Source organism: Molossus molossus, unplaced genomic scaffold (genome assembly GCF_014108415.1).
Source record: "Molossus molossus isolate mMolMol1 unplaced genomic scaffold, mMolMol1.p scaffold_m16_p_22, whole genome shotgun sequence".
NCBI classification, from domain to species: domain Eukaryota; kingdom Metazoa; phylum Chordata; class Mammalia; order Chiroptera; family Molossidae; genus Molossus; species Molossus molossus.
Window position 1 is genome coordinate 36,529,067 of NW_023425358.1, and position 25,412 is coordinate 36,554,478.

The 25,412-nt window shown below is 61.3% G+C and overlaps 1 protein-coding gene and 2 non-coding genes across 3 annotated transcripts; 1 reads left to right on the plus strand and 2 right to left on the minus strand.

Annotated features, from left to right (window-relative positions):
• Positions 1 to 583: 583 nt before the first annotated feature.
• On the minus strand, positions 584 to 655 carry TRNAD-GUC. Its single transcript has one exon. It is a non-coding gene; the product is annotated as a tRNA-Asp (tRNA).
• A 267-nt stretch (positions 656 to 922) lies between these two features.
• On the plus strand, positions 923 to 994 carry TRNAA-UGC. Its single transcript has one exon. It is a non-coding gene; the product is annotated as a tRNA-Ala (tRNA).
• Positions 995 to 4,486: 3,492 nt separating this feature from the next.
• On the minus strand, positions 4,487 to 24,545 carry DHX37 (DEAH-box helicase 37). Its single transcript, XM_036276708.1, has 27 exons — positions 24,403 to 24,545; positions 22,796 to 22,962; positions 21,619 to 21,731; positions 20,536 to 20,878; positions 19,977 to 20,125; positions 19,503 to 19,595; positions 18,245 to 18,341; positions 17,166 to 17,279; positions 15,882 to 15,983; positions 15,638 to 15,752; positions 14,738 to 14,833; positions 14,488 to 14,570; positions 13,848 to 13,992; positions 13,257 to 13,333; positions 12,819 to 13,051; positions 11,755 to 11,866; positions 10,579 to 10,685; positions 10,306 to 10,494; positions 8,512 to 8,636; positions 8,320 to 8,436; positions 7,348 to 7,520; positions 6,644 to 6,758; positions 6,373 to 6,510; positions 6,114 to 6,208; positions 5,950 to 6,023; positions 4,897 to 4,994; positions 4,487 to 4,744 (listed from the first exon to the last, which is right to left on the minus strand). The coding sequence occupies exons 1-27, from the start codon at positions 24,506 to 24,508 to the stop codon at positions 4,659 to 4,661; spliced, it is 3,462 nt and encodes a 1,153-aa protein (XP_036132601.1). The 5' UTR covers positions 24,509 to 24,545; the 3' UTR covers positions 4,487 to 4,658.
• Between the last annotated feature and the right edge of the window lie 867 nt (positions 24,546 to 25,412).

A 25,412-nucleotide genomic window follows, 5' to 3' on the forward strand; every position in this document is an offset into this window, starting at 1 on the left:
CAGCTGAGTCCTGCCGCTCTTCATCAGTGCATAGTTCTTAAAACTGTTCGGTGTATCCTTCTGGTAAAAGGGGATCAGAAAGGGAGGAGGGGACAGGAGGGAGGGAAGGAGCAGGAACAATGCAAGTCAACAGGCCAGAAAGGTACCGAGGGGAAGGCCAGGAGTCACCCCCACCTTCCCGGGCCCTTCTCCCCGGAGGGGACCAATGTCTAGAGCAGGTCGGGAGGTGTGTGACCTCGTGCAAGTCACACAGCCGTGGTCTGCGCCTGCGTCTGCTCGCCCCCCGGCCCCCCGCCCACCGGGCCAGCAGAGCACCCACCGGCGGGGCTGCTGCGAAGCGGGGTGCGCACCCCCGCCGCGCGGGGAGAGCTGGGTGACCCTCGCGACGGCCCAGAGAGATCACATGCCGCCTGTGTACGGGCACCTGCACGGGCCCCTGCTGAGCTAGCTTTCTTCACCCCAGGGATCCTTGGGGGGAGGAGGATGCTTTCAGGAAGCGCCCTGGATGTGCACGTTTGCGGGGACAACGGGGAGCACACGGCGCCGTGCGTGTCTGCGTAGCACAAAGCAAAAGTCCAGCGGCCTCCCCGTCGGGGAATCGAACCCCGGTCTCCCGCGTGACAGGCGGGGATACTCACCACTATACTAACGAGGACGTGCGCTGGCCGCACCCCTCCACGTCTGTCCATAAGGCTGGCGCGCTCCCTGCCTGCGCCCCGCCCGCCCAGGCCGGCCCGCTGCAGGTGTGGCGCCTGGCGCGCGGCGTCGACCGGCGCGGAGGCCCGCCGGTACCCATGGAAACGCCGCACGCGCAGAAGGGGCCGCGGGGAGGGCCTGCCGGTACCCATGGAAACGCCGCACGCGCAGAAGGGGCCGCGCGGAGGAAGGTGTGGCTGCCCGCAGCGCCGCAGCCAGCAGGCCAGGGGATGTAGCTCAGTGGTAGAGCGCATGCTTTGCATGTATGAGGCCCCGGGTTCAATCCCCGGCATCTCCACCTTCTCTTTTTTTATTTAAATCCGTTACTCGGTGGGAAGGGGATCCAGACTCCCCCCATCAGCAGACCTGGAAAGGAAGCTCCCTTGGAGAGGGCAGCGCTAATAAAATTTCCCGGGGCCCAATCACAGACCCCGGATTCCTCCGCTGGAGAGCCGCCTCGGGAATGCGCATTTTTAAACAAATACTTCTGGATATTTGTGTCCTCAAGCAGTTAGGCAGACATTGGATTCCTTTTATTTATTTATTCATTTATTTTTTATATTTATTGTTGAATGTATTACAGATGTTCCTCATTTTTCCCTCCACTGATCCCCCCCCTTTCCCACACTGTTGTCTGTGTCCGTTGGTTATGCATACAAGTTCCCTTTGAGGTTTGTCAGTCTTGCAAACAATTTGTATTTCTTAATCCCTTCACCTTTTTCACCCATTCCCCCAACCCCCCTCCCATCTGGCAACCAACAAAATGTTCTCTGTATCTATGAGAATGTTCTGTTCTGTTCTGTTTGTTCATTTTGTCTGTATAGTCAATTGTCAATAGATACGTATTCATTGTCATTTTGTTTGTTCATATTTTTTATCTTTTTCTTCAAGAAGACCCTTTAACATTTCCTATAATAACGGTTTGGTGGTGATGAACTCCTTTAACTTTTTCTTGTCTGGGAAACTCTTTATATGGCCATCGATTCTAAATGACAGCTTTGCAGGACAGAGTAATCTGGGTTGTAGGTTCTTGCTTTTCATCAGTCTGAATATTTCTTGCCACTCCCTCCTGGCCTGCAAAGTTTCTTTTGAATAATCAGCTGACAGCCTTATGGGAACTCCCTTGTAGGTAACTAGCTGCCTTTCTCTTGCTGCTTTTAAGATTCTCTCTCTGTCTTGAACCTTTTGCATTTTGATGATGATGTGTTTTGGTGTGGGCCTCTTGGGGTTCATCTTGCTTGGGACTCTCTGTGCTTCCTGGACTTGTATGTCTGTTTCCTTCACCAAGTTAGGAAAGTTTTCTGCCATTATTGTTTCAAACAGGTTTTCAATTTCTTGTTCTCACTCTTCTCCTTCTGGCACCCCCAAGATGCAAATGTTGGCATGCTTGAAGTTGTCCCAGAGGCTCCTTACACTATCCTCATTTTTTTGGATTCTTTTTTCTTTTTGCTGTGCTGATTGGGCGTTTTTTGCCTCCTTATATTCCAAATCCATGGTTTGCTTCTTGGATTTATGTACTCTACTATTGAATCTGTGTAAATTATTCTTTATTTCAGTTAATGCCTCCTTCATTTCTGACTGTGCATCCATCATTTCTGACTGGTCCTTTTTTATGCTCTTGAGGCCCTCCCTAAGTTCACTGAGGTTCTCACTAAGTTCATTGAGCATTCTTATGAGCAGTATTTTGAACTCAGCATGTTAGGTTGCTTATCTCCATTTCGCTTAGTTCTTTTCTTGGGGTTTTGTTCTGTTCTTTCATTTGGGACGTGTTTCTTTGTCTCCTCATTTTGGCTGCCTCTCTGTGTTTGTTTCAGTGTATTACTTAACAAGAGGTATGGGGTTATCTGAGACCAGATGCTGCTTGTTTGAAAGAATTTAGGAAAACCTCAGGCAGGATCCCAGACAGGCCAACCCTATGGTAAAGCAACTGGCAACAGTTTGGGTGGGCCTGAAAGTTGGGTGGGGCGGGGCCTCAGGGAATCACCAGGGTGGGGCAAACAGTGTGAGTCAGGTTGCTGGAGTCTCACATATGGTGGGTGTCTGCCGCCCTAGGGAAGGGCTCACCAAAGGAACAAAGGCCTCTGACAGCACGTTTGTCCTGGAGAAAGCCCCCTCTCCAGCCCTCACTCCAGTGCCAAACAGCTCAGTTCTTCCCTGTATGTCTCTGGTGCCCCTCGAGCTGCCTCCCCTCCAAGCTTAGAGGGAGTGAGTCCGTGCCCGGCCCTTTAAGAGGAGCTGCCTGGGGCTCCAGCTGCCTCAGCCTCCCTGAGCCTCAGTTCCCACTGGTTTTTCCAGTCAGAAGTGATGGGGATTCTCTTCCTGGCACTGGGACCCCGAGCGGGGTGCCTGGTGTGGGACGGGAACCCCTCAGTCCTCAGGGAGGACCTTCCCAGCTGAGGTGTCCTCCTGATTTTTATCCACCACACTGTGGGACCAGCCCCTCCGCCCCTCCTACCAGTCTCGATGTGGCTGCTTCTTTAATTCCGTACTCGGAGGACTTCCATTCAGCTCAATTTCAGGCAGTTCTGAATGATGGTTGTTCTGTAGTTTAGTTGTACCTTTGATGTGGTTGTGGGAGGACACGATACTGCATTTACCTACGCCGCCACCTTGACCAGAAGTCCAAGACATTGGATTTCTCTGGACGGTTTTGCAACTGGTCATTCATGAAGCTGAGTGCTGAATGCCAGGCAGTGCGCACACACCGAGCACCTACTGTGCGCCCAGGTGAAGTTCAAGCACTCGGGTGATCCAGGCAGGTTTCTCAGCCCTCCTACACTTGACCCTCCCGCTCAAGCAAGGCGGGGTCAAGCAAGGGTCAAGCAAGCTTATTGCTTAACAATAAGCAAGTAGTGATGTGTTTTATGAGAATAACGATGACGAGATGGAAGCTGAACCAGGACGGTGTGTGCGAGTCAGGGGTGCCTGTCTGCAGTAATGGAGGAAATGGCAGGTGCAAAGCCCCCGAGGTTGAGAGGGTAGGGTGCACTCTGTGTTGCAGGCACAGAAAGTAAACCCTGTGCATGGAGTGTACAGGACTAAGGTAGCAGGGGTTTGAATCTTCTGATACAGGAAGGCCTGATGCACCTGGAGTATGACCAGATTTGGGCTTTGAAGGCTCCCTCTGGCGGCCATGTGGAGAATAAACCAGGGGCCCACAGGCTGGACACCAGACCGGCCCTGAAGCCACAGATGGTCCACGCAGGGATGGTGGGGAGCACGAGGGGGCTCTGGACAAATTCTGGAGGTATGGCGACAGAGCTTGCAGATGGCTCGGATGTGTGAGGGGGAGAGACGTAGGAGGGGGCACACTGGGGTCAGGTGCCAGGCCGTGGGGCAGTGAAGAGTTCTGGAATATTAAACGTTATCCTGGTTGTTTTGTTTTATATTATGGAGCTCTGACGTTTCTATTGCGGTATCAGCACAAATTGATTAAAAAAAAACCCATGCGAAAGTGAGAGGAACTTGAGCCACCCCAGCAGGCTCATGGTGCCAGGTGGCCGTCACTAACACGCAGGTGAGCAGCATGTGTGGGGCAGAGGGGCACCCCCAGACCACCCCACATCAGAGATTCACAGGACAACTGGACTTCTACGCCAAGATTTATTACAGCAAGGGAGCTGACCATCAAGGGACACGCCCCTCCTTGTGCCCCTCTCCAGGAGAGGGGTGGAACCTTGGGGTCCTGCCTCACTATAGGGAGGGGGCACCGCACCCAAGGAAGGAAGGACCTGCAGTCACTCGGTCCAGCCCTGACGCTCCACAGAGACTAATGTAGTCCACAGAGCACATGAAATAAACCATTATCCGCCATGTGACAAACAGTTCTAGAAAGTCAGCCCCAGGAGAATCGGGCTGAGATGGATGCGGGCTTCCCGGGGCCAGAGCGGCCATGCCGGAAACGGGCTGCTGCCATCCCCTCGCTCCCCACGCCAGGGCTCAGCCTGCGGCGAGCCATCGGGTCAGCGGTCAGAGGTCGGGGGCCAGGCTTTCTCGACGTCGGCGTGCGTGGCCTGCGGGAGCCACTCACAGTACTCAGCCAGCAGGTCTGCGGGCGGGAGGGCAGTGTCAGAGTGGCTCTGGGCCCTGCCACCCCCTGCAGGGCACAGCCTCCTACCGACCCTGGGCTGCCCTGGCCGGCCCGTCCCGTCCACTCCCAACCTCTTCTCGGCCAGGGCACCCTGCCCTGGCCTAACTCACATTTGGGGTTTTTCCTCCACGCAGCCAGCAAGGCATCTCGGCAGTCGGCCTTCTTGGCAACAAGGGCTCTCAGAAGACTCTCTGTCCTGGGCTGCAGCCTGCGCGCAGGGACGTGGGTTGTGGGGCCCAGGAGGGTGGAGGGCCCCTTCCCCCATCAGAAGGGTCCAGACCCCATCACCTCTTCAACCCCACCACCCACCACTCCCACCTTTGCTGCCTCCGACCCACCCGCCCTGGCCTCTCTCTGGTTCCTTGAGCACCTGCCCATCCAAGCAGCTTCCGTACGTGCAGCTTCTCCCATCTAGAACCTTCCTCCAGATTGCTGCCTGGCCTGGGTCACCCCCCCACCAACCCCACCCCAGCCCGAGTCCCTGGGAGTGCCCGGCTGCTTCCATGCCCACCCTGCCCAGGACGCGGCCTCAGGAAGGGACAGGTGTCTTCGTGGGGCTGGCCATGCGTAGACAGGAAGCAGAAGAGGGATGGGGCAGGCAGGGGTGACAAGGGGGGTGATCACCATGACGATGATGGCGGGATGCAGTGGGTCTGTGCTCAGCTGGCAGGAAGCCCCCAGGGGCTCAGGTATACAGGACACCTCCTGCTGGCACCTGGCCACTCTACAGTGGGGTGACCAGTGTCACCCCAAAAGTTCACTTCACTCAGAACCTCAGAATGTGACCTTGTTTGGAAAGAGGCTGTTTGGAGATGGAACCGACGGAGATGAGGTCGTGTCGGATGGGGTGTGACGGTGTCTTACAAGACGAGAGGGCGGAATGAGGCCCGGGACAGCCATGTGAAGACAGACGCAGAGGTCAGAGTGGTCTGACCACAGGCCAAGGGCGCGGGAGCCCCCAGGAGCGGGGAGAGGCCGGAGGACCCTGCCCTGCAGCCTCTGGCGGGCACAGCTCTGCCGAGACCTTCGCTTCGGACTTCCGGCCTCCAGACTGAGAATACGTTTCTGCCGCTTTAAGCCGCGCGGCTGCTGTGACGCCACGTGGCCCAGGAGCCTAAGGCCAGCTTCTGCCTGCCACCCTGCCACCCCCGGGAGGGCTGTACCTGGCCCACGTCTTCAGCATCGTGCTGGGGCTGGACAGCAAACAGCGCCGGTGCGAGGCCAGCTTGGGGAAGACCTGAGGAGAGGTCACAGCATGGGGTGAGGGTCCCAGGCTCACCTCCCGTCCATGATGCCCAGGAAGGGGCGGGGATCACCGGCTGCCTACCTGCCCTTCCAGCAGAAACCGGGCAAAGTGCTTGTAGCAGTCCAGGCCCCCCGGAAAGTCCACCTGGACCGCAGGGAGGGGCCAGCCGACGCGATCTGGAGGGCAAGCGCCAGTGAGGGGCAGGGGAGGACCCCCCAGTCTCCCTAGCTCCCGAGCCCAGGGCCCTGCCTGTGGTGACACCCCAAGACACATGCTTCCTACGCAGGGAGCGGGGCCGTGCGTGCCGCAGCCCTCGGCCACCAGAAGTCACCCGACTCACAGAAGGTGCTGGTCCGATGACAGAGCACCCGTCCCTTCTCGGGGCAGTAGGCCGGGGGCGGCTCCTCCAGGGGCTGGTCGAACTGGCAGTAGGCCGGCAGCAGGACCGGGACCCAGGAGACCTCCACGGCGGAGACGCCTGGGCCGGGAGGGGCGGGTCAGCGGGCACTGCTGCCGGGGGGGGGGGGCTCGAGCACGTCCCCACCGCGTCCCGGCGACACGGCTCGCCAGAGCCATGGGGTCAGGCCAGGGCCAGCCACCAGCTTCGTTACCTTTCATGTACATCTTGGTGGTCTCCACAATTTCCTGGTAGACCACAAAGTCGGGGAGCTCCTTGAAAAGGACGGAACTGGGGTGGATGAAGACGGGGTCATCAAGGAGAGGGGTCTGCAGAGAGAGGGGGAGTCGGCGTGAGTCCAGGAGACTCACGAGCACGCGGTGAGATGATCCACGCGAGTCCGCTGTGCACGGCCAGGGAAGCAGAGTCTCCGTCCGCGGCGCGGCAGTCTGATGAACGGGGCTCGGCCCGGGGGGACGCTGATGGCGCCGGCACACAGTGGGGCCCACACCCCCCCGCAGCCGCGAGAAGCCGCGCAGGACGCGCACGAAAGGCCACGTGCTGCCTGATGCCGCTGGCACGAGCTGTTCGGAATCGCAAATCCACACAGAACGTAGGTGCTCGGGTGGAGATGAGAAATGGGGCGACCGATGGCGAGTGGGGTGAACGTCCTGAGGCTGCGTGTGGTGACGTCGTGCTGCTCTGTGGAGCGGCTCCAGACCACCAGCGGCACCCTGACCGCAGTGAGCCGTGTGCGGTGTGGCCCACACCTCGCTCAAGTGGTTCTGAAGCTGGTGCCCCGCACCCACCGGCCACGGGGGAGCCGTGACTGGCACAGCCCTGCCCTTGCCCACAGCTGGGGGAGGGGAGCCTGGGCACAGTGACTGGCTCCCCGCCGGGCCCGAGCTGGAGACCCACCTTGTAGGCGTTCCTCCATTTGTCGTCCAGCAGGTCCTCACTCTGGACCCTGCGAGCCAGGTGGTCGCCCAGGCCGGCCGTCACGATCTGCCGCAGGTAAGTCACCTGGCTCTCGGAAGGTGGCTCCATCTTGGGGTCCACGAAGAGCCCAGCTTCGGGGCACACAGTGTTGACTGTGGGGAGAGCTAGGCATGAGGACTAAGGCCTGGGCTGGCTTCACACTGACCTTCTCGAAGCCCCAGCCACGTGCCACGTGGCTCCCGCCTCAAAGCCTGCTGCACCGGGGCTGCGGGGAGACAAGCCCCCAGCAGGCAGGACCAGCTGCCCACCCAGAGCCGTGTCCTCCTCCTCAGGACCCCGAGTCCTCCGTGGTGGCAGAGAGGCCCAGGCCTCGGCCGAGCCCGTGGTGAGAGGAGCTGCCAGCCGGAGTCTCCGGAGCGTTCACCCTGCCCTTCCCCCGGAAAGCGGATGGCACGGAATTCCGCTGCCTTCTCGGCCCACGAGGCGGCACCGAGAGAAGCCACATGCTTCGGGTGGCAGGACAGTAGTCCAGAAACATGTGGGTCCTCCTGCACCCCGCGAGCCAGGGCCCGACCCTACTTGGGAGTGGGGAACCCAGGGTGAGGCTGGGGCACCCGGGGCTGCTGGACAGAAGGCGTGGTGAGCAGCTGGTCCAGGCCAGAGAGGGGCAGAGGGTGACGAGGGCTGTCACCGAGAGTGGGCGGGACTGAGAGACGGCGGATGGGACCGCGTGGGTGTCCTCAGGGGCTCAGGATCGCCGAGGGCTGGTGCTGGGGTCGTGCACAAATCTTGGTGAGTAGGTGGACTTGCAAACACAGAACCAGTGACTGACGGGACCAAACGTACACGGACAGCATCGCTCTGAACAACTCTAACGTGACAAGGGCGTGTTCTCGGCCGGGGCTGCCCATGGACGGGGGTCAGGGGCTCCAGAGGCCGGCGGGGCCGTACCTGTGGTGGTCAGCTGGCCCCGCAGACGCCGGATCTCCAGCATGGCCTTGTACCGCAGCCCGTTGGCCTCGCAGAACTGCGGCGAGCAGCCCGCGTACTCGCAGGCTCCCACAGCGCCTGGGGAAGAGGGACGCTCGCACGCGCTGCCCCCCTCGCCCAGCCCCCCCCTCGCCCTCCACACCCGGCACACACCCAGCAGAACCATGAGGTCTCCGAGTTTCAGGGAAGCCCCCTGTCCGGCCCACCTCCTCTTCATCTGGGCTACCCTGGCCCTCTTGCCCCTCAGCACGGCGAGCTCCTGGTCACTGGCGGCCGGTCTGCAAACACAACAGACCACCGGCTACTGCCTTGGCCGAGGCCACAGGGGCAGGGAGCGTATCTGTGAACCAGGGGGAGGCCCCAGGGCTTAGGGACAGGGACACCGCATGGTGGGGTCACTGACATGATTAAGGCCTTAGGCTCTGGCTCAAAATGTACCCCAAAATTCACCCTGGCAGCAACAAGATAAAAAGTGGGCACGTTTCCAGCCCAGCGACTGACCGTCTAGAGATCAATATAAAGACACAGTGTAACAGCCCTGGCCGATTTGGCTCAGTGGTTTAGAGCACCAGCCCCCGGACCAGGGAGTCGTGGGTTCGATTCTAGTCAAGGGCACGCACTTTGGTTGTGGTTTGGTTCCCAGCCCTGGTCAGGGTCCAGTGGGAGGCAATCAATCAACGTGTCTCCCATCGATTTTTGTCCCCCCCCCCCCCGAGAATAAATGGAAAAATATCGAGTGAGGATTAAAAAAACCACCACTTGACAACTGCCGAACTATCCGCCAGGTGTGGCCGGATGAAGCAATCACCCCAGGGTCCTGGTGACGCCCAGGCAGCAGGCACAGCTGAAGCCCTGTGGCCGGAGGAATGCGTTTAACCCCAACGACAGCTCGGTCACTACTGACGCGGCACCCCCACTGTCCAGGTGGGGAGATGAGGCCCAGAGAGGTGCTGTCACCTTTCCAGGGTCACAGCTCAGGAGTGGAGGGGAGACTTGCACCCAGGCGGCCAGCCCAGCGTCTGGGCTCCCGGCCCTGTGCAGCCCTGACCTGGGCACTGCCCGAGGAACCCACTCCGGCGGATTCTGTCGCGATCGGAACACTGGTGCGAGGGCACGAGGGCCTGCGCAAGGCCACCTCTCCGCCAGGGCGCCCACGGCCTGCGCAAGGCCACCTCTCTGCCAGGGCGCCCAGCCCCCACCTGCCCAGCTCCCCGAACAGCGCCCAGCCCACCTGTCCAGCTCCTCGAACAGCGCCCAGCCCCCACCTGCCCAGCTCCTCGAACAGCGCCCAGCCCACCTGTCCAGCTCCTCGAACAGCGCCCAGCCCACCTGTCCAGCCCCTCGAACAGCGCCCAGTCCACCTGCCCAGCCCCTCGAACAGCGCCCAGTCCACCTGTCCAGCTCCTCGAACAGCGCCCAGCCCACCTGTCCAGCCCCTCGAACAGCGCCCAGCCCACCTGTCCAGCCCCTCGAACAGCGCCCAGCCCACCTGTCCAGCTCCTCGAACCAGCGCCCCACCTGTCCCAGCCCCTCGAACCAGCGCCCAGCCCACCTGTCCCAGCCCCCGAACACCCCAGCCACCTTTCCAGCCCTCGACAGCCCCAGCCCACCTGCCCAGGCTCCCTCGGAAACAGCGCCCAGCCACCGCCCAGCTCCTCGATACAGCGCCCAGCCCACCTGCCCAGCGCCTCGAACAGCGCCCAGCCCCACCTGTCCCAGCCCCGTCGCACAGCGCCCAGCCCACCCTTGCCCAGCTCCTCGAACAGCGCCCAGCCCCCACTGTCCAGCTCCTCGAACCAGACGCCCAGCCCACCTGTCCAGCTCCTCGAACAGCGCCCAGCCCACCTGTCCAGCTCCTCGAACAGCGCCCAGCCCCCACCTGTCCAGCTCCTCGAACAGCGCCCAGCCCCCACCTGCCCAGCCCCTCGAACAGCGCCCAGCCCCCACCTGTCCAGCTCCTCGAACAGCTCCCGCACGGTCATGGCGGCCACGATGGTGATGGCGTAGGGCAGGCAGCCGTGCTGCCGGCTCAGCGCCAGCATCTTGGCAAAGCGGGGCGCCACGGGGAACGTGGCCATGGTCCGGCCCAGCGCGGTGATGGGGCAGCTCAGCCGAGACCTCTGCAGCTGCTTCATCCTGGAGGGGAGGGGGCCCGGCATGCTCAGCCTGGGAGGGGGGGGTGGGAACGCCGCGGGAACTGGGCTCTCTGCTCCCCGTTACCTTTCCGTTCTCTGGGGCGCCTGCAGGGCGCCCAGCGCAATTAACAGCTCCTCGGCCGCCAGGAGGGCCTCCACGGAGGGTGGGGTGGGAAAGGGGAAGTTGACGACCTGGACATGGGACAGCGAGAGGCAGACGTGAACACCCAGCAGTGAGCACAGCGCAGCCAGGCCAGGCCTGTGCCCAGCACCCGGAACGCAGGGCCCTAGGTTTTCCAAGTCCTCGTGCCAGGGACACCCCTGAGACCTCGCCCCCGTTTAGTCACTGCGCCCACTCACTCGTGCACTGAGCACCTAACCCTGATGTGCGCCAGGGGCTGTTCCCGCAACGGAGAAGAGACAAGGGTCCGCCGCACGAGCCCCGGCACCACCGGGAGGGGCGCAGACCAAACACCAAATCCACACGAGTACGTGCCCGGACGACAAATGGGGACGGGGACGGTGGCACTTTAGAAGGAACGACCAACTCAACACACGTGTAGGAATCCGCCACGCGTGCCCACAGCAGCCCCACACCCTGGCGCCCTGGGGGGCACAGGGATCACCAACAAAGCCCGTCCCCACGCTGGCCCCTGCCTCAGCCACAGAAAGGAAGGAGGCAGGGACACGTGCCGCACCGTGGCCGAGCCACATGACACCGGCCACGGAAGGACAAGGGCTGTGTGAGGCCATTCACATGAAGTGTCCGGCACCGATAGCCACACAGAGCGGACGAGCTCGCCGGCCGGGGGAGGAACAACTGGGGAAGGATCCCAGTGCGCGTGGGGTGTCGTCTGGGCACAGGCTCTCCTGACTCTACCCCCCGCCCGGAGCAGGGAGAAGCGGGTGACCCCAGGACGGGATGTGGGGCTGTCCATCCCCGAGGACTCAGTGGACAGAACACTCTGTGAGCCACAGCACAGTGAGCAGTGGGGTGGGCCCTGTCTGTCTGCATGGCGTCTGTCCAGGCAGCTGTCCCCTGGTGCTCAAGGGGCACAGCCCTGGGAGAGTGGGGGCTCCGGGAAGCAGGGAGCCCCAGGCGGCTGGGCAAGCACCCCTGCGCTCCGCTCCCAGGTGCCCTGGGCCACGGGGAAGGGAAGCCAGCCTGTGAGGGGCTAGGGCCGCCCTGGGTGACCGTCCCAGGCACGGGTGTGCGGGGAGCTCCGTGGGTGCGGCAGGGCTGGGCTGTGCTGTGACTGACCTTGTCGATGCTGAGGGCTTTCATCTGAAGGACCAGGTCTTCGACCGGCCTCCGCGTGATCTCGGCCGGGGGGAATGGCTCGAAGTCGCTGAACACCGCGGACGAGTACAGCCTGAGGAGACGAGGCCCAACAGCTCGGACAAGCGGAAAGACACTCGGCCACAACGCCCACAGGGGACCCCGACTCAGCTAGGGTGTCTGCCCGTTCCTGCCTGATTCCAGTTTTTATTAAACAATTTTTTTTCTTTATTGATATCAGAGAGAAAGAAAGGAAGGGAGAGGGAGAGATAGAAACATCGATGAGAGAGAACATTGATGGGCTGCCCCCTGTGTGTCCCCCACTGGGGATTGGGCCCACAACCTGGGCATGTGCCCTGACCGGGAATCGAACCAGTGACCTCTTGGTGCAGGGGTCCACGCTCAACCACTGAGCCACACTGGCCGGGCTAGTGACTGATTTTAGAGAGAGGAAGAGGGGGAGGGAGAGAGAAACAGGGATTTGTTGTTCCACGAATTGATGCATTCCTCGGTTGACTCCTGCATGTGTCTTGACGGGAGATCAAACTCACAGCCCTGGTGTATCCGGACGATGCTCTAACCAACAGAGCTACCCAGCCAGGGCTGGGAGGATGTTAGATACCACGTGTGCAGAGCTTACGACGGGGCCTGGCACACGGCACTCAGTAAATTTTAACCACCGTTGTTTCTTCCTGGTTTTCTTTGTGTGGTTTCTCAACTGTCTTTTTCCCGTACTTTAAAACACGTTGGAAAAACAGCAGCAAAGCTATTAAAGAGCAGCACGCAGACTGGAAGAAAACACCTGCCGTGTTACCTCAGACAAGGACCTAGCATCTGAGATACGTAAAGACCTCTTACGACTCGACAATAAAAATACAAAGAACCAGACGCGAGCAGGGCCTGACGTCTGCAGAACAGAGGAAGAAGCCGAGGATTCGAAGCCAACAAGGGCTTGCGGAGTCCCCACGACAGTCCCTTCTGCTCCTCAGCGGGCAGCTGGGACAGAGGAGCCGAACGTCGCTACAGAGGACTCTGGGGTGTCCCACCTGTAGCAGTGGCCGGGCTCCGTCCGGCCTGCACGGCCTGCCCGCTGATCCGCAGAGGCCTGGGAGACCCAGGTGATGCGAAAGGAGGACACACCGGTCACTCGGTCGTAATGCCGCTTCTTGACCTTCCCACAGTCCACCACGTACTTGATGCCCGGGATGGTGAGGGACGTCTCGGCCACATTGGTGGCCACGACACACAGCCGAGTCCCCTTAGGGGGAGGTTGGAAGACCTAGGAGGGCGGCAGAGACAGCACATGAACCATCGGGTCAGGAAAGGGTGCGTGCGGGGGCGGGGCCAGAGCTGTCCCAGCAGGGCAAGGCCGGGGGAGGGGAGCACACCTCCGCTCGCCTGCGGCTCTGAGGCTCAGGGAGGTGCGGACCCCGCAGCGAATGCGGTGGGTGATTCGGGGCGCCCTGCCCACCGGCTGTCCCTACCTGCGCTTGCCTCTCCGGGGCCAGCAGGGAGTAGAGCGGCAGCACGTGCAGAGGGTGGGAGGCGTCCGGCTGCTCACCTGGGGGAGGCAGAGGCCCGCTGGTACCAGCGCCCACGGCAGGAGCCAGCTCTGTGCCAGTCACACAGCCAAGGGCTCAGTCTGGGGACCAGCGCCGAGGGCAGGGAGGTCAAGCCCGGTGGACAGAGGGCCCAGAGGCCGAGGCTCTCCCTGGCCTGCTGCCCGGCCACGGCAGAATCTCCTCTTCGGGACGAGCCTGGTAAGCGGCCCCACAGCGCACTGGGGTCCCTTAGGCTGCCTGCTACGGCCCAGGCTGCACGAGGCAGGGCACTGGGGCTGTCTCCACAGAGGCCCCAGCAAGCACCTTTGGAGTTGGACACGCCCCCCCACCGTGGCACAGTGGGGACAGAGCAGTCAGGACCCCTGGCCTCTCAGGGCTCAGTCAGTGCTGGCGAGGGGCAGAAACTCGGGGTCACACCCACGGCCGGAGCCCCAGAGGGTGGGACAGTCCGGGGCTGAACGGCCGCTTGCTGAGTGACTGAGCTGAGAGGACGGGGGGTGGGGGGAGGCGCACCTGCGTCGCCGCCATCGTCCCCCAGGTCCAGGTCCAGGTCGGAGCCCAGGGCCTCCTCCTCCTCGTCCATCTCCGCCTCCCTGTCCTCGTCGCCTCCGCCCGCCGGCAGCACTGAGTAGTTGTCCAAGCTGACCGGGGGCAGCGTCTGGGGAAAACAAGACGTCAGGCCCACGGCCGCAGTGGCCCCGAGTGGACACGTGTCGTGAGCGGAAAAACAAGGACAAGGCCCAGCTCCGCCACCCGCGAGCCAGGAGTCCAAGGCAGGCTGCGCCACCTCCTGGTGCCTCAGTTTCCTCGCCTGCAAATGGGGGGTGATCCCAGGACTGTCAGCCAACCCACGTGAAGCACGCAGGGCGCCGCCTGGCACGCTGTGAACGCGGCAGGGCCTGGCCTTCCAGAAGCTTCCTCCGGAACACAGCGTGGGCACCCTGACGCTTCCCATCACAGCCGGCCCTCGGCCGCCCCCGCCGGTTCCCCGCACTGTCCCACAGGTGGCTCCGAGCACCTGAGCCGAGTGCACTGTGACCGAGAAGTGAGCCCCGACTTCCTGTCTCCCCCACCCAATGTCCTCTGCGCAGCGGGGGCGGGGGGCCGCCATGCCGACCAGGCAGCTCCAGAGCCCCAGCGCCCCTCCACCTACCGCCGCCTGGGCCTTCCTCGCTCTCGCCCGCGACTTCTTAAACTTCCTTGTCTTTTCCACCGAGTCTTCCTGGCCTTCCTGTGCTGGAGGGGGGAGCACGTTAGGGAGGGAGACTCCCGGGGCCAGGCTGGCTCTCCGGACTCTGCAGAGCACGGTGCCCGCACCAGTGGCCCTCACGGAGTCGGGAGGGCAGGGAAGGTGCAGCTCGCACGCAGGGAAGGGGGCCCCGAGTGCCCAGCCTCCCGGTTACCTGGCGGCCTGCGTCCGACGTGCGGGAAGGCCCTCCGCAGCCTGCGGCACAGCGCGTGCACCTCAGCCTGCCCCGTCAAGAACACCAGGATGCCCCCTGCAGGAAGGACAAGTGCCCCGTTAACCGTTCATCTGCGCAGCAAGCACTGACTCAGCCACCACCCTCTGCCAAACTCTGCTGAGCGCCGGGCACAAAAGAGAGCCCGCCCGAGCAGGAGACATGGGCAGGCGCCCAGCAGCCATGTCCCGGACCGAGGGGGCTGCGGTTCCACAGTCACTGTCGGCCTCGGCAGGTCCACAGCCGGGCATGTGCTAAGAGATCGGGAAGGAGGCTGCGAATCTCTGACCTGCACATGGACGCTCACGGCAGCTCCGTGCACAGAGCCAAGAGCTGGAAGCAACCCGGTGCCCATCGATGGATGGACGACCCGCAGACCGTGTCCTCCCCCACAGGGGAATATTACTCAGCCACGAACAGGAATGGAGCAGACACCTGCTACAGTGTGGATGTACCTCGAGAACATGGTGCTGAGGGGGAGAAGCCAGACACAAGCCATGTACTGCCTGACCCTACAATTACACCAACACCCAGAACAGGTAAACCCAGAGCGACAGGGAAGACAAAGCCACCTGGCGTGACACCAGGTAAGTAGCAGGACAGTGTTACGGGGCCTGGGGTCATCTCAGGTGGGACACACCTGCGCCACTGCCACCTGCCTGGGCCCTGTGCGTTGTCCTGCTTATCAGACATGGACAGAAGCTGCCCCGTGGTCACTGAAGCCTCACGATACTCTGGACGGAGCTCAGCAGGGCAGCTGCTGTGAACACGCCGGGACGGAGGAAACCGAGGCACAGCGAGAACAGGGAACCGCGCCCGGCCCTGCTCCCGGCGGGGCCTCACCTGCGGGCAGCATACGGTGAATCTTGCACACCTTCCGGAAGCACTCGCCACTGTAGTCCTCCAGCGGCGTCCGCTTGTTAAAATGCACTGTCACCGGGAACTGCCGCGACTCCACCTGATAGGCACCAAGGGGCGAGCGTCAGCCCAGGCTCGGTTCCTGCCCCTTTCCCGACCACGAAGTCTCAGTCTGGAAGCTGACAGGGTCCTGCTTCCCCCCAGCCCAAGACCCTGGCCGGGGTGTCACCTTGATGACGGGAGGAGGCTCTGGGAAGAGCCGCTGGTTCTGGGTGAAGTCCTCCACCCGCAGCGTGGCCGACATGATGATTAGTTTCAGCGGCAGGAGCTTCTGCAGGATGACAGGCTCGGTGACCCTCGGCCACCCAGGGTGGGGAGACCTGTGCCCTCCCGGCCTCCCTCAGCCCCCGTGCTGGATGCCCAGGTCCCAGAAAAAGTGGGAGAAGTGAGCTGATCGCAGGACCTGCCTCCCTCAAAGTGGTGGCTCCTTAAAGGGGATCCTTGGTTTCCCCCAAGTTAAACTCCGATGGCGGAATGTGAGCTTGGGTCCACTCACTCCAACCCCACCGGACCTCGTCCCCTCACTTCCTTCAGCCCCCACCCAGTCAGGTCTTCTCCCACCACCCTCCTCCGCCTCCTCCCTGGTCCTCCCCTTTCTCTGCTTCCTCAGTCACAGGTTCACAGGCCTTCTGAGTCTGCTTACTGCCCCCTGCCCTGGTTAAAAGAAGCCCCAGGCCCGGCCGGTGTGGCTCAGTGGTTGAGCATTGACCCTGCATCAAGAGGTCACCGGTTCAATTCCTGGTGAGGGCACATGCCCAGGTTGTGGGCCCGATCCCCAGTGGAGGCGGCCAATCGATGTTCTCTCTCGTCGAGGTTTCTCTCTCCCTCTCCCTCTCCCTTCCTCTCTTTATAAAATCATTAAAATGTAAAAACATTAAAAATAAATAAAATTTAAAAAGGCCCAGAATGCCAGGATCCAGTGTCCTGTGCGCACACACACACGCACACTCACAGGCGCAGTCACATACACAGGTGCACACACACGCGCGCACACGCGCACACGCGCACGCACAGCACTGACAGCTGTCTGGTGGACTGTCTGCACTGGGAAGACTCAGCGAGGTGCCACCTTCCCAGCAGGACCAAGGGGCTGGAGCAGGGCTGGTAGCAGAGCCCCGCCAGGGTGGCGTCCCCTACCCAGCAGGCCCCATCGGGGGGGGGGATGGGTGGGAGGAGGGGTGACCCTAGGCTGGGTGCTGGGCACGCGGCCCAGAGCAGGGTCACAGGGCGTGGCTGGCGGCCCCACTTCTGTGGCTTCCAAACACCTGGCTGGGCCTTAAAGCCAACACGGCAGGGCCTGACGGGCCGCGGACTCTGCGCTGGAGCCGCCAGCATTGGACGGAGGGGAGGGGTCACATGGGGCTGCTGCACCGAGACCCACAGTCCAGCACTGGGCTGGGCACCCAGCACCGCAGCAGCAGCCTCGGTGCAGGGGGCCCACGCCCCTGCCCACCTTCGCCCGGAGAGACACGATGCGGGACAGGAGGCCGACGAGGATGTCCGTGTACACGCTGCGCTCATGGGCCTCGTCGATGATCACCACCTTGTATTTCAGCAGCAGGAAGTCCTGGGGGGAGGCCAGCAGGTGAGGCCTGCCAGCCCAGGCCTGACCCACCCGTCACTCCACGCCTGTCCCCACTCAGGGGTGCTGGAGCACTCAGTCTGGGGGATCCTGGGCTGGGACTTCACCCCCTGTACCGCACCTCACTTCCTGCTCTGTTCAAGGGGGTTCTGGCTGGGAAAGGGCAGCTACTGTTCACTAGACCTGAGCTACCAGCCGCGGACGACGGGAGCAGAAGGCAGGAACGGGAAATGAGCTGCTGGGTGGGGACCAAGGGCGACTGAAGCACGCACGCCCCATGGAAAGGGCCATCGGTCCCCAAACAGCCCACAGCCTCCTTCCTGAGCGACCCTGGCCAGCCTGGAGGCAGGGTAAGTAGGATTCTCTCTGCCCTCCCCAGACTCCTGCCCGGGGGATGTCGCCGGCCAGCGAGGAGCAGCAGGCACACAGCTACGGCGCCCATCCGTGAACCCGATCATCACAAAGACACGAGCTCAAGTTTAAGGAGCACCTACTCGGCCAGTGCTTCTCAAACTTCCTAAGCCTGCGACCTTTAATACAGCTCCTCGTGTTGTGGTGACCCCCAAGCATAAAATCATGTTCACTGCTACTCCATAACGGAAGTTTGCTACCCTTGTCTTAGGTGACCCCTGTGAAAGGGTCGTGCGACCCACAGGCCGAGAACCGCGGCTCTAGGGGCTCTGCTCAGCGCTCGCACATCATACCATTTCTGCTGCAGAACGGTCCGCGAGGAAGGGACCAGGAACGGAGGCCCAGCGGGGTTTACTTGCCCAAGGCGGCGCCACAGTTGGCACCAGCTGCTCGCAGCCAGGGTGTCATCTGACTCCCACTGCAACTGAGGTACTTGCCCTTAGTGGGAACCGAACCCGGGTCCCCGCAGGCTGACACTCCAACCACCGAGCCACACCGGCCAGGGCGGCCTCGTGTTTCGAGGTGAGATGGGCACCCACCTTCTGGATCTCCTTGAGCAGCACGCCGTCGGTCATGAACTTGATTCTGGTCTCCTCGGTCACATTCCCTTCGTATCGGATCTGATAGGAGACGACCCTGCGGGGACAGGGCAGGTGAGGCCCCAGGGGTCTGGCTGTTCGGGGCTGCTGCCTTGAGGCCGCTCTAAGGTGGGCGGCAGCGAAGACTGGGCCCCGGTGGGCAGGCAGCCAAGGGCAGGGCCCCCAACGCCCCAAAGAAGGCCCAGACACCTGCCCGCCCCCTCACCAGTGTGCAGACCTTGGCTGGAGCCCGAGTGACCGAGCCACTAGGAAAGCTTCCCAGGACATGGCCAGGGACAGCAGAAGGTGGACCACAGGACCCACGGGGGTCACGACGCGCTCTGGTCACCAGGGCATTGCCGCTGTACTTTACAGAGCCCTGTTTTCTTTTTTAAATTCCAAATGGACACGTCAGACCCACAGAGGGAAATACTGAGGGGGAGACGACATGACACCTGCAATTTGCTTCCCAACGACGGGGACCAGGAGTGGGGTACAGACGAAACAAAGCTGGGTCCCGAGCTGACAGAGACCGAAACTGGTCCTGGGTACACGGGGCTCATCATGCCAGTCTTTCTCCTTTTGCACGGGCCCGTGGTTTTCACGAGAGGAAGTTGGAACGTGCAGCAGGCTGAGGCTCCCGTGTGCCGAGTGCCCAGCGGGTGCTGCTCTAACACCTGGCGGGAGCACGGATGAGACTCTCCGTCTGCACCGCGGGCGCGATGGGCTCAGGTGAACCGGGACAGCCACCCCTTCAACCCTGAATTGCACGGGCTGGGCCGAGGCCGGGCACCTGCACTAGGAACGCTCCCCAGCCCTTCTCCAGCGCCCCAGCGCCTGCTCCCAAGGCCTCGCTGCCTCTCAGAAACCCGAGTTCTCAATGCTCTGGGCAATGCCGAGTGCCCGCGGCTGTGCCCGCCTGCTCCGCTGCTCTGCTCTGCCCTCGGGCCACTGTCCCCGCAGCACAACGTGTGGGAGGTGAGCACAGGGCCTGGCAGGCTTATCCCAGCTTCACGCCCCCGCCCAGGAGGGTCCCACCGTCTGACGTGCAGAAAACCTGGTGGAAGGAAACCCTGTGCTGGGACGCAGACGCCACACTCTGCCCTGGGCCCTCGGGATGGATGAGGGCCTCCAACGCTCTCGGATCCCCTGGACGGCTGACCCCTGGGCTCGGCCAGAGCACCAGCCCTCCACACTGCCCCGGAGGCTGAGCCCTCACCGCTGCGACAGGTTCATTTCCTTGGCCACCCGCTGGGACATGGCCACAGCGGCCACTCGGCGGGGCTCCGTGACGCCGATGATGCTGTCATCGCTGCAGGAAGGAGAACACGTCATCAGCTGGGTACAAGTGGCCATCACCGGGGCCAGGAGACACGCCCAACAGGCAGGCACCCCAGCGTCACTTAGCAACAGACTATGACTCTGCTGGGCCCCACGTGTCTTAGCAAATCGCTGAACCTGGGGTTGGCCTTGGGGACCCGATCACATGTGTCAAAAGTGCCAACAGAGGTGACACGCCGCTCCACGTGCCAGGGACCGAGCCAAGCGCTTTACACCCACTCAGTCATTTCATCGACATGACACCCAGGGGAAGTGGGTGCAGTGACGTCCTCATCTCACAGCTGAAGAAGCGGGGGCCCAGAACCACACAGCAAGCCAACGGCAAGGCAGGGCCGGAGCCCGGGAGCCCCACCTGCTGTAGCCTGCTTCGTAGAGAAACTGGGGCACCTGCGTGGTCTTCCCGCTGCCCGTCTCGCCACACACAATGACGATGGGGTGCTCGGCCACTGCCTCCATGATCACTTGTTCTTCGGACAGAATCGGAAGCTTCAGGCGTTCTTTCTGCAGAGAGAGGAAGGCAGCACTCGGGAATCAGGGGTCCGCTGCAGAACGGCTGAGGGGACAAGGGGACTGTGCTGAGACAGCAACAAGGTAGGGCGACGTGTCTCTGTAGAGGTGGCAGCTGGATGTGCACGGGCTGTAAGGACGCGGGGACAGTGTGCCCGCTGGGGAACAGAAGCCTTGGCAGCTGGGGCGGGCGGCAGAGACGTGAGCAGGGCCCTGCGGGAAGCGAGACCCGGCGTCCTCGGGGACAGCGTGGCCAGCGCAGAGCAGCCCGAGACCCGGGGGCGCAGCTGTTGCTGGTGGGGGGGTCTACGGGTAGGCACTGGTGAGGCAACCATGCCGGAATCACAGGGCCACCCCTCCCGGCACCCTCAGCGCGCGGCATCAAGTACACTGGAGCCACGGACCTGCATTTCCGGGGAGCGGTTCACGGGGATGAAGACGGCGGGCTTCGCGGGGGGCCTGGGCAGGGAGGAGGCCGCAGCTGGAGTCCCGGCAGGAGTCCCGGCAGGCGCGGGCGGACCCCTGGGCACCGGGCTCTCCCCTGCGCCCCCTGGCGGAGCGGGTGGCAGCCGCAGCGCCACCATCTCTGTAGGGGCCTCCGCCTGCTCGGCAGCCTCAGCCTCGTCGGGTTCAGACTCCACTGAGGACTCAGACTCTTCTTCTGATTCCTGGAGACGGCGCTTCCGGCGGGCCCCGCTGAGGCTGCTGATCTTCTCCTGACCCTGGGCCGTGACCTCGTCAGCCTTCCTGCAAGCAGACAGGAACCAGACACCACGGCTCTGGGGTGGACCCGGGGCAACTGTGGATTCCCGTGCCTGTCAGAGGCCAGGACGCAAAGGCCACGCAGCTTCCCGCCTCAGGGCCTTTGCTCTGCAGTTCCTGCTCCCTCCCTCACCTCACGCCAATGTCACCTCCCAGGGACTTCCCTGAGGCACCTCTGCCTCCTTCCACCCCCTTTCCTGCTCCAGCTCCTGCCTGGCGCCCGGCAGCAGTGATACATCAGCTTCCTTCCACCTGCTCGTGGCGCAGCCCGCCGTGGAGGGAGGCTCACTTATCACTTTATTTCGGTGCACTGCTCTGTCCCCAGCCTGAGCAGAGCCCGGACAGTGTGCAGCTGTCATGTAGACGAGGTCATAGTGGGTCGGGGTGGGCCCGCAGTCCCGTGAGGAGAGAAAGGCAAGACGCAGGCACAGGCCGGGAGGACGCTACGTGACAACAGAGGCAGGGATGGGGGGACGCATCTCACAGGGCTTGCCGGCCAGCACCTGGGCTCGGAGAACACGCTCCGGCCTCCCGAAGGAACCAGCCCTGCTCACCCCTGGAGTTTAGATCCTGACGCCCTGGAGGCCGGCGTCCGGTGCCTTGCAGGGTATGTAGCACCTGGGGCCTCTACCCCCCCAAGAAGCGTTACAGCCCGTGGACCACTGCAGACATGTGTTCTCATGCCCCAGGGAGGGACAGGCTTCAGAAGGGGCTGGCCGACTCACGTTCTGGCGTGGTACATGCGGTCCCCAGTGCCCAGCTTGGACGTGGTGTAGTAGAGTCTCAGCTCCGCTTCCGACACCTGGACCTCACTCAGTTTCTGCAGCATCTGTGCGCGCTGGGGAGGACATGAGTGTGTCAGATTTAGGAGGGATCGCCACCCTCTCTTCAGAAGGGGAGGGAGACTGTACACCGTCTCAGCAAGACTGGTACCGACAGCCTTCCAATCGCAACTGCTCTGCTGCCGGTGTTGTTATGCCAGCAGACGCATGGGCTGGGGATGCTCTGCACCCCTTACGGAGTCGGGGGTGGATGAACGTGGCTCTCTTTGCATCGCTGTCATAACACGCTGTCCTGGATAAACCCCCATGCTCCCACTGGTTTCTTTTCCCCAGTGAGCAGCTCATGAGTCTTTGTTTCATTCTTCTTGAAATTATACATATTTTATATGTGTTTCCATACACATCTTTCACAACCAATAGAAGAAAAATGAAGTACGGAAGAGCAGGGAAAAGGACTGCACAGGACTTTACAAGGGCACACGAACGGGAAATCTGCTGTCTCTCAGCCGGCCGGGATCAGTGCAATGCCATGAACCTACAACCACACGCTGGCTGGAGTGAGAGGGAGCTTTGCAAGAGAGCAAATGCTCCAGATCTCTAGACACAGTCCCATTTATTTGCAGATCGGTACCCCCAGGTTACAAGTGGATTTATGTAAATTATTTCCTTGAGATGGCATTACTGCAAACCATACACCCTAGCTTTGTCTCTGGCTTTTTATGGGAAGAGACCTTGAAGCCAAAAGATAAACCCTTATTTACACGCAAATGAAGCACCCAATACAGTTGGCTGGGCCAGGTACCACCAACCTCGCCCCGTGCCCCGTGCCCCGTGCCCCGGATTCCAAGAATTCATTAACACAAAGTTGAGAGTGCGTAACACAAGGTTATAAAATGTCCATCTTCCAACTCCCCGACCCCCCAGGAGTCCTCTGGGGAAGGAGTGGCACTAACGGGAGACCTGTGTACACACAGCACCCTGTGTGGTGACCCTGACAGCAAGCCTAACACGAACCAGTGAAGCCTCGAGACTAGGGTTTCTCAGTCTCCCCGCTGCTGGCACTGGGGGACGGAGACCCCCGTCTCTCTCCAGTCTGGAACGCCCGCAGGAGTGGGCATACCTGGCCCTTCTTCTCCTTCTGCTCCAAGATTCTCTGCAGCACTTTCCGCTCTTTCTTGGTCAGAGGCTTCTTCTTCCTCGGCAGTGGCGGGGCCTTGGTCTTCTTTTTCTTTTTCCCGGGCAGGACGAGGGCATTGCTGGCATCGACGCCTTTCAAGGTGTCCCTGTCTGCAAAGACATGTTTGCTTAACCTCCAGCCCCTTGGGCCAGAGTTCAGACGCTGGCAGTACCTAGGGTTCCCCATTAATGCTGGCTTCCTCTGAGGCCCTCCAGCCCCTCGTGGGAGCCCCTGAGCGCCCACACAGGAACGAGGGTACAGGCCCACTGTCACGTGTTAACTCACCCACCCAGCACCCGCCACGGGTCAGGCTCTGTTGTGAGCCAGGGCTCCTCCATCCCAGTGTGGTGGGAGAGGAAAGAGGGTACCAGTAAGAGGGTACACACTGTAACCTGCTCTCAGCGGGTCTGTGAGATCAAAGCTATTCTCCTAATAATATTGCGAGGTACGGAGTTTGTTTTGGGTTGTACCTATTTTTACATGTCACAGCCTGAAAGCATACAACAGAGACCGAAATTCACTATCACATCCCTGTCCAGCTCCACCTCCTGCAGCACCTTGGGGAGGAGGGACCTTGGGAGTGACTCCTTGTGTCTGATATGTCACCCTGCCCTTCCCTCCCCAGTACCCCCTTATGGCCAGTGTCTGCTTCTTTCATCGACTGCTCCTGCTTTGCACATCTTTATTTAAACAGTAAGAGAGGTGGTGTGACCCTCATTAAGAAGAATGAGACAGTTTTTTTTTAATCCTCAACTGAGGATATGTTTTCCCTTTTATCTTCAGATAGTGGGGGCGAGAGAGAGAGAGATCAGTTGCTTGCCTCCTGAATGCCCCCGAGAGCTAGGGACTGAATCACAACCAAGGTAGTGCCCTTGACCAGAATCGAACCTGTAACTCTGGTCCGCGGGCCGACGCTCTAACCACTGAGCAGAACCGGCCAGGGCCAGAATGAGAGTTTTAAGAACTGTAGCCATGCTGCCCGCCTTCAGGACTTGACCATGGGTCAACGCACCCCCTCTCTGCTTCATCTCCTTGGTACCCCGACCCACACCACCCCCTGGATATTTTACGTGTGTCTCTGCCTGTGTTCTCCCACGAGCAGCTACACTCAGTGAGGCAGAGATTTGTTTCCCTTTCTGCCACGTCTCCAGCGCCTGCAAAGTCGCTGGCACTTAGCAGGCGCCTCCTTCTCAAAGGGGTGTCAAGCAATCTGGAGCTGGGCAGGGAGGTCTGGGCTCACAAGGCAAACGGGGGGCAGGAAGACTGCAGGATCGAAGCCATCAGGGAAGGTAAGGACCTTATTTTCTGGCCCAAATTCCCCACGGCTGTTATCCGAGGGCTGAGAGACACCCCAGGTACTGTCCCCAATCCGGTTCAAGTCAGACTGTCACTGTCCCCCCGTCTCGGGGTCAACTTAGAGGGGAGCTCTCTGGCTCCCCGCCCCAGAGGCGCGGACGCGGGCGCAGTCGGGGTCCCTCCAGCCCCAGCGGCCAGCGCTGGCTGCGGGTTCCTGGGGGGCCCTTCTCCCGCCCAGCCCCGGGGCGCCTTACCCTCTAGCTCCAGCAGCACGGGGGGCGGCTCCGGGGGGCCCTTCGCGGGGCCGGGGGCCGCCTGCTGGCGCCCCTTGACGTTGTACCGACGGTGTAGCTTCCCCATGGCGCCCGGTGCCGCGCCGCTCCGCCCGGGCTCACCAGCAGCGCATCGCTAAGCGCGACCCACGTGGGTTCCTAGACTCCTCTTCACGCCGGTAAACTTCCGGGCTGCGCTCTCGCGAGAGCTGGGATGGCCCGGCCCCCGGGAAGGGCGGGGCTGGAGGCGGGGCTTCGCGGAGAGGCGTGGCCGGACTGGAGCGGGGCGGGGCCCATCCGGACGCGGGCCGAGGCCTGAGGTCCTGCAGAGGCCTGAGTTTTAAACCCGGGGCTGCTTTTCCCTGGGTGCAGTGAGCGCGGTCTGAGCGGTCTGCTGATGCGAACTGGGCGCTTTGTCGCCTCGTATCCGAACGCTGTTCTCTCCTTTGATCTATTTCTCCTTTTGCTCATTTGCAGTGAACACTTTTTTTGGGGTATTCTTGTAACAAACATTAGTCGTGGGATAAAAAGGCCCGACGGCTCTCCCTCCCAGGGACAGAGCTAAGAGGAGCCGGCCCTTATTCGCTTTAAAGTCTCGTACCCAGCGCCCCGGGAAAGAACAGGGGTTCTGCATCCTGTAATTATCTTGCACAGAACGGTGATATTGTGTCGCCCCCTCCCCCCCCTTTTTTTCTGTTAAAAGCGTTAACTCGTTAAGGGCAAACATTTAAACGATATCACTAAAGAAGGCGAAGGCACCAGGACTTATTTTAGAATTTTAGAAAGGATAATGTTATTTTTAACAACTGTCCCTGAAGAAACATTTGAAGACCCTAGGAGAATGAGATCTGGCTGCAGATTAGGTGAGCCATAAATAGTTGCTGAATGTAGGAATGAATGAGTGAAGAGTGTGATTGAATTTGGAGAAACTCCCCTCCTCCCCCCTAAAACATAAGCAAACCCCCACAAACGCACAGGTGATGCATGAAGGT

What these genes read in the sequence shown, in the direction of transcription:
- DHX37 (XM_036276708.1), bottom strand. Translation starts at nt 24,508, where the DNA reads ATGGGGAAGCTACACCGTCGGTACAACGTCAAGGGGCGCCAGCAGGCG. An exon ending in ACCGCTCCCCGGAAATGCAG is followed by an intron (nt 20,126 to 20,535) that starts GTCCGTGGCTCC and finishes CTCTCTCTGCAG; the next exon opens with AAAGAACGCCTGAAGCTTCC. An exon ending in CACCAAGATGTACATGAAAG is followed by an intron (nt 6,511 to 6,643) that starts GTAACGAAGCTG and finishes CTCCCGGCCCAG; the next exon opens with GCGTCTCCGCCGTGGAGGTC.